The sequence below is a fragment of the Toxotes jaculatrix genome, chromosome 3, assembly GCF_017976425.1.
Source record: "Toxotes jaculatrix isolate fToxJac2 chromosome 3, fToxJac2.pri, whole genome shotgun sequence".
Classification (NCBI taxonomy): Eukaryota; Metazoa; Chordata; class Actinopteri; family Toxotidae; genus Toxotes; species Toxotes jaculatrix.
In genome coordinates, this window is record NC_054396.1 from 27473172 (window position 1) to 27480872 (window position 7701).

Genomic DNA, 7701 nt, shown 5'->3' on the forward strand with positions numbered 1-7701 from the left:
GCGTCTCCATGCTTCTCATTATCACTGAAGTTACAGAGATGGGTCTGACATCATTTTTCTCCTGTAGACATGGTTCCTTAGTACAGTGTGGAGACCTGTGAAATGTGTTCTGTAGGTGGCTGTGTATGCATTATTCACATTACCATTACACGTTTCTAAAATCCTGGTTTTCTTGGTGTCATGTTTAATGTACCATTTAAAATCTGACAATACCATACCTTTCAATTTAAATTTGCTCTTGTTGAAAGTTGGGACACCACCTTTAAACAGGGTGTTGCCAAAAAAAGGGCATTTATGCCCAAAATAAAAGAGGAAAATAGCAATTTTACAATAATGTTCTATATTTTCATAGATTAATATATCAAAGATTTTTTTTAAGAATTAATGAAAATCAAAACTGACAGGACTAGCTCTAGCATGTCAGCATCCATCACAGTACTGCCATGGAGCCATTTCTTTCCAATAAGAAAATCGGATGCAGATGAAAATGAAACAGTGAGAATGTTTTGACTTTAGCTTTGACAGGTGTTGGATTAAGTTGGGATTTCAGAAGTCTTGGTGAGAATCAAAAGTGATGTGAACTTAAAGAACATTACCACAGAACCACATCACATCAGTTTAAAGAGAAGAACTTGTCTTCAGTTGAAGCCTGTAGAAATATCATCTCATCTCTTGCTGCCCCCTCTACAGGGATTATTCTGAGGACAGAAGCCAGAGCCGCTCCAGAAAATCAGTAACTCTGGGGCTGGCAGAGATTCAGTGTCAAAGACACCCAGTGGGCTATCAGGCAGATTCAAGGGCTTGTGCTCCTGCTGACTGACAGTCTCCAGGTGCATTGTTTTAAGCGCTCCTTCTTTTTAAATAAGCAGTGACAGCGCTGGTGATAGAGAAAGTGAGCTTATAGCAGAATGACTGATGTTTTTAAAAACCCCTAGACTGCCTCTCACTCGTCAGTCCAAGTACCTTTGAGCAAGTTGGGCTCAAAACTTACCAGGAACTCTGGTTTTCAAAGTTATTTTCATCCAGTTTCCCTTTTTTCCTCTTCATGGGCGAGGCGGTCTACTCCGGAACAAGCAACCTCTTCATTTCTGTGAAGAACGTCTGTGTTCTGTCAGAAGCTAAGACAGAGGTAAAGTTTCTTTGTCACAGTACCACAAAACCTGTTTAGGAAGGAGTTTTATTGTGACCTTAGTTTCAGTTGCCTAAAACGAATTAGACCTAGCTTATAAAATTTGCTTCAGTTTAAGTATGAACAGACCGTATTGGTTTAGCCTTGTGTTAGAAAGACATAAAGCATAATAGGTTGGATTCAGGCCATTCACACCCCTCATCGTGTCAAAACCTCTTTTGAGAAGTAAGAAATTATTTACAGTACTTCGTTCCTCATCTGCTCAATTATATTTCAAGATCTTCTGTATGCTTCACAAAGAGCACAGGCAGACAGGAGAGATCTTGAAAGTCATTTGTGATGGACAAATTGCGCTGTCAAGTGAGTGACAGCGGCTTCATCTCAGTTCGGAAAGAACAGTGGATTATAGCTAGAAACAATGAAGGAGGCTAAGCTGGTGTTCCAATATGGACCAGGTAGTTTGGATTACTTATTAACATCATCACTTTAATATTGTAATTTAATGTTGCATGTTGTTCTGAGGCTTGATTGAAGCAAACCGTTAATATGAAATAATTGCATTTATCTTCTGAATTGTGAGAGGCTTCCACCAGATCAGGTTACAGAAACTCCCCAGACAAGGTTAGTTCAATAAATCCCTGAAGAACCAGTTCACAGACGGTTTTCAAGTATATTGATCTCTATGAACAGTTATGACTCTCAAATGTAAGGCCTCCCAGACTGGCTTATTACACTGACTCCCTGTGGACCAATATTCAAGGGAGGTCCAGTAAAATGGAGTATACAGTTTAAGTTGTCATACATCAACAGTTAAATCCTTCCCTTGTGCCTTTTGTTCCTCTTCCCCTCAGAATAGTTTCTAACTTCAGGAAGAATCAAGTTTTACCCCAAGTGTTCTACAACATCTGACTTTTATGAAATCATAAGGAGGAAGCAGACTGAGCTTTAGACCCAACATAATGCAAAATTTTGATTGAAAGGTCTTTGAAAATCTTTGAAATGCTGGCCAACAGACTAAACCACCATCTGATATCTCTTAACCATTCAGATAAGACCAGGATCTTCCCAGGCGATCCTCTTGTCAATGTTAGGCACCTCTTTATAGCATATATCCAGACTATGAAGGCTCACCCTGTATATCATTATATCCTGATGTAAAAAAGGCCATGCCAACCACATTATTAAGACCAGCAGAGGTTTATGTTTTGGAAATTATTGCTTTATTGGGTAAAGAAATCAATTCTACACTGGAAAAACAAATTAACCTATAAGCAGATGATGTGTTTCTCTATTTACACAACCCATGAGAAATCAGTCCTTTACACCAGTCAAACCATATATGCGGTTTGAGTTACTTCCATGCTAACATAATAAAATGAGAACCTCAAAATCCTGCATCTGTCCAAAGCTGTAAAGCTTTATTAGGTCATGTATTTTTTTTTTCTCTAAGATATATATTGAGAGGGATGCAGTTTTGTTTCAAGAACCAACCATTTGCAAATTCGGAGTGCCTGTAAACTTTAAAATCTACTTGCCACTTTGGCTGCTGATTTAACATGCACATGTTTCTCATTCAAAAGCTATTTCACATCAGCCTTTGATTCCAAGATTTTTCCAACATTTTCTAAATGTTCTCCTATATCTTAACTGAAATAATAGTATTTCCAAAGGAATCTTGCAAAGTGCAGGCCCTGTTCAGACCTGTGTGTGTTGATGCAGTTGTATAACTGTCCAAACAAGAGAGAGATGCTTCTCAGCTGGTTTGGTTTGAACTCAGATGGTTTTCTGTATTAAAACATTTCTACTGACAAACCTAATAGAGATGTGCAAATGAGACAAAGCAGAGAGAGAACAGCAACAGAAAACAAAAAGAGGAGAGGGAGGAAATACAGAAATGGGATAAGATGCAAATAGAGGCATAAGGGTGAAAGAATAAGACAAGAAAGTAGTTGGAGAGAGGAAACAACAGAGAGAGAAGGAAAGTGGACAAGATAGGGAGGAAACAAAGGAATTAGGGTAAAGGGAAGAAAAAAGCAGGAAACAGCAGAGCAACAGGAAAAGATGTAAATAAGAAAGTGGATGGAAAACAAGAAACGGGAAAAAAGCAAAGTAAGAAAAAATGAAAGGAAGGACAGAAGAAGAGAAGGAGGAAGGGATGAGTGTTGAATATGTATTGAGCAACAATTATACACACACTCACAGTTGGTGAAATATGGTAGTAATTGTGAGTTTGTTGTGGTGAAACAAAAACAACCACCAGATGTGTTGATGGCTGATGGCTCCAGTTGTTTTCTGCTGCCACTAATGTACTCATCACTTTGTCTGTCGTCCTTTAATCCTTCCTTTTCTCTTTCTCTCTCCCTCTGCCATTTTCTGTTGTTTACCCCAGAACTGGGGTAAAGTTGGGTATTGACATTTTTTATTGTTTATTTTATTGCAGAACAAACAAACAAAAATTCAGCCAGTGTCACACATAAAATGATTTCATTACACCATTTAATCTGGTGATCAACAGAAGAAAAATAAACATATAGGTTACTATTAAATTACTAATAATGTCATTAATATTAAATTACATTAATTAATTATTATTATATTATTAAAAATTAAAAAGCGTTGTCTAAAATTTATGGATCCCAATGTGTGTTGTTCACTTGTATAAAGCTGTATAAATATTCCATCATCTTTCCTGTGGTGTTGGTTTCACAGTGTAACAGGCCAGAAGATGAACCTGCCTGAATCCTTCCTGTTGGTTGACAAAGGTTCAGACAGGCTGCTGCTGGTTGTGGTGTCATGGTGGCAAATGAATTCACTGTTCACATTAGACCCTTTAGTGACCTTGGAGCATCATTTGAACAGTGCTGTGTTTCTAAACCCTGTCGCTCTCCTCAAGATTCAGCCTTTGTCCAGTATGTAGTAAAATGTACCATATTTTTTCAGGAAAGTTCCAGAAGGATTATAATAATAAGATTCTGAACTTTTCTAAATGTTTCCGTTTTTCTGTCTGTATGTGTCCCTCTGTCTCTCTCTGTCCGTGTCTCTCTACCAGCAGTGAAAAGTACAGAGCTTCAGGCGATCAAGTCAGAGTTGACTCAGATTAAAGCCAACATTGAAGCTTTGCTGGGCAGACTGGAGCAGATCACAGAAGACACACACATCGCCGCCACAGGTAACACACACACGCACACACACATATAAAGAGTTAAAGAGAAACACTTATAGTTTTTCAACAGTTTGCTTCAACTAAAAAATTCTCACTTCCGTATCAGACACTTTCTGGCAGCCACGTGTGCTCTTCAGCCTCCTGGAGAAAAAACAGAATTGTCACATCAAGAGAAATGAGCAGGAAACACCATAAAATATGTCTTGTCTCAGTGATGTTATTTCCTGTGCTGTTGTCTGAAGACATAAGTGGCTTTTTTGATATAAAGTGACTGAGGCCACGTCTTTATTTCCATAATAAATCAAGTCCAGTGCACGATGAATCAATGTGTGGAGGATTTATTTGTTTGCTTCCTTCGGAAATGTTATTTACTGATGTATCTGTTCATAATAAATCTGCCTATTTGAGCGTCCTGAGGTTAAGGACAGATATAGTTAAGGAGTGGCAACAGCATTAAAATTAAACCAGGTTAACAGACAGTTACTAATATTGCTCAGAGATATATAATATAATATAGAGCTTTATTTACAGAAAATTTTGAGGACAATATAAAATGGCATACTGAAAGTACACATCAAAGAATTACAAATATATTTTTTCTGTTCAACCATTAAATAGCCTAGTAAGATCAATTTAAATAATGTCTCATAAAATGAATTTTACCCCAGTGAAATTACTTTTATTGTCACATTATGAAAAGCAAATAAGCTTTTACTTGTCATACCCACAGCTCCTTTGTTGATTTGTTGTTTTGCTGGTTGTGGGGAATCTCTGGGAGCCAGTTCATGCCTCCAGCTTTTTGCAGGCTAACATCGCGAACAACACTATGAGGACTGAGGAGCACCAGAGGAGCTGTTGTAGCCTGATACCATCCTGCTCTGCATCCGCTGCTTTAACTTTCTCTCTCTCTTCCAGTTTTCAGTAGTTTCTCCTGGTGTGGTTTAATACAGACACAGTTCACAGCAACTTCAGACACACTCTTATTTTATTTTAACCAAAACCATGATCTTTCTCTAACCTTAACCAAAGTGCGTTTGTTGCCTAAACCTAATCAGAAATGGGACTTTGGTTGTGAACCCTGGTCTCTGGTGTGATAGTTGTGGACTTGGTACACAATTTGAGCAAGTTTGAGAAAGTTGTTGGCAACTGGCGACACTATTGAACCAGATCAGCTGGAGAATGGGGGTAACAGTAACCAAATAAAGGAAATCAGACAGGACTTTTGTTTTTCCCTTTAGTTATGAATCAGATCACAAGACACATTTCTAAAATCAGATTTAAAGCCTTAAACAATAGCTCAAATCAATCTTTTCTTTTCAATCAGTGAAGGATGTGTATGTTTTCTTTGCTGAAGGAGATATAGGACAGGAAACAACAAAGCTCCTTTCCTTAAATTCTGCCAGCTGTTTTCAATGCCCACATTGTGACGTGCCTAGGTCAATTTACACTCTCTGCATTTTTGTAATATTATGTGGGTTTTTTTTGTGTTTCTGTCTGCGTGTTTCTGTCCAGAGCTGAGGAAGGCAGAGGAGTGTAAAAACGAGGAGGCGTGGCAGGAAGGGGAGGGGTCAAGCTCAGAGCTCGATGATGAAGAGGAGCAGAGACAGAACAGCGAAGCCGAGGAGGAGGAGGAAGAAGAAGAGGAAGAGGAAGAGGAGGGAGAGCACATACAGGACGACACCCACGACCACATGGTGAGCATTATAGTAATACACCTGTATCTCGTATCTCTGAGTGTGAGAGAGCAACACACACACACACACACACACACACACACCTTTTTATCCTCATCCTCATAGATTTCCCTTGCTTTTTAGATTTGACTCAACATTGAGATTAATTACTGAATATGTTTGATCTGACCCCATTTGTGACTGTTCTTTTGCAGCCTACAGCTTCGGCCTAAAGATGCAGCATATGTACCACGTTTGTTCTGACTGAAATGTTGCTTCTACTTTAATAAATGTTGTGCTGGCAGTGTGTGTAACTAGAGATCAGAACAATTTAAAAATAATCACTGGTATTTCCACCAGGGATGGATCCCGGTGTATTTGTCAGATCACCTCATTTCCCAGCATTATCTGGTGGAAGATATTGTATTTTCCGTAAGAGATTTCTCAGGAGCCTAAATTCCACAGCAGCTGCACAGGGAGTGAACCACATCATGTCATGATCTTCTGATTTATTTGCTGTAGTAGGTAGGATTATATAACAGGCAGCATGTTGTTCAGAGCAGGTCAAAAAGTCACCGGAAAATGTCAACTTGATGGATTCTGTGAGATGCTCTGCATAATAAAATGCTTTTTAAACTTAGTCCTTACATGTTTATATAACTTCCCATCATAAAACTTAATGCTCCCATGCAGCTGATGCTCTATTTCACACTGACTGTTGCCTGTGGCACTCAAGCGTTTTGATGAGCTTTGCTCTTCTTAGTCCTCAGTAGTTGACTACAGATGGTAGATAAACTTGGTTTGATTCCTTCAAATATTTTCAGTAAACAATACAAAAACTTTCAGGGTGTTCTTTTTCTTAACCTGTATGAAAATACTCTGAATTCCAGCCTGATCCTTGTGCCATTATGTGTACTAAAATTTGACATAATCATAATGTGAGGCCAGTTTCGCTGAATGCTTGGATACTTTTAGTACACATTTGTGTGTGCTCTGATTCAGGTCTATTCTTTGTTGTTATGTCCAGGAAAACAGTCGCCTGTCATCAGAGATGGACTCCCTTCACCCATGAGAGGTGAGTGCTTTTCTATGGATTGGGGTTGCATCTCATATAAGAGGACACATGTCGTCTCGACTGTATCCTGCTTAAGACACATTGCAGTTTTGTTCCTGCAGAAACTTCTCAAAAATGTGCCAGTAGAGAAAAGTTTGAGCTTAGTTTAATGTTTAATGTCTGATAAAGAAATCTCTGCTTAAGAGCCAGGATCCGTTTGCTTGTACAAATTTTCACCTACTGGTAGATTTGTCTTGCGTTGTCTTGCACAGTGATGTTCAATCCAGATTTATATCAAACAGGTTTGAAATTATCTGGGGCAGCTTGATCGTGTCTGTAACGTATTGCTCTCATTACCAGATTTTCTGTTCTGAACACTGAACCCGATAGAAGACAGAACTCTCTGTAATGCTTTGAAGGGGCAAATTGGACGTAAATCAGCCTCAGATTCTTCTAACTTAATGCTTTCAGTCATACTCAATTTCTAAAAGTTTGATAAAGCAGCAGAGCAAACAGATGATTTTAACCTCGTTTTAACCAAAGCTGTATCTCTGAGAGCCAGACCTCCTTCTTTAGAAACACCACTCCCCCCTAATTTTTTTATATGAGTCATTGCCAAACAATCATTAACAGGACGTTAAGGTGTAATTTCAATATGTCACACAAACAGCCTGTGTGGTTC

The 7701-nt window shown here is 38.7% G+C and overlaps 1 protein-coding gene across 1 annotated transcript in view; it reads left to right on the forward strand.

Annotated features, from left to right (window-relative positions):
- raly (RALY heterogeneous nuclear ribonucleoprotein) overlaps positions 1-7051 on the forward strand; it is an 83592-nt gene extending 76541 nt beyond the window's left edge. Inside the window, exons 7-9 of the mRNA XM_041034443.1 lie at positions 4179-4298; positions 5805-5986; positions 6993-7051. Coding sequence (XP_040890377.1) covers positions 4179-4298; positions 5805-5986; positions 6993-7037 — 347 coding nt within the window. The 3' untranslated portion in view covers positions 7038-7051. The remainder of the gene's footprint in view (positions 1-4178; positions 4299-5804; positions 5987-6992) is intronic.
- The last annotated feature ends 650 nt before the right edge of the window (positions 7052-7701 follow it).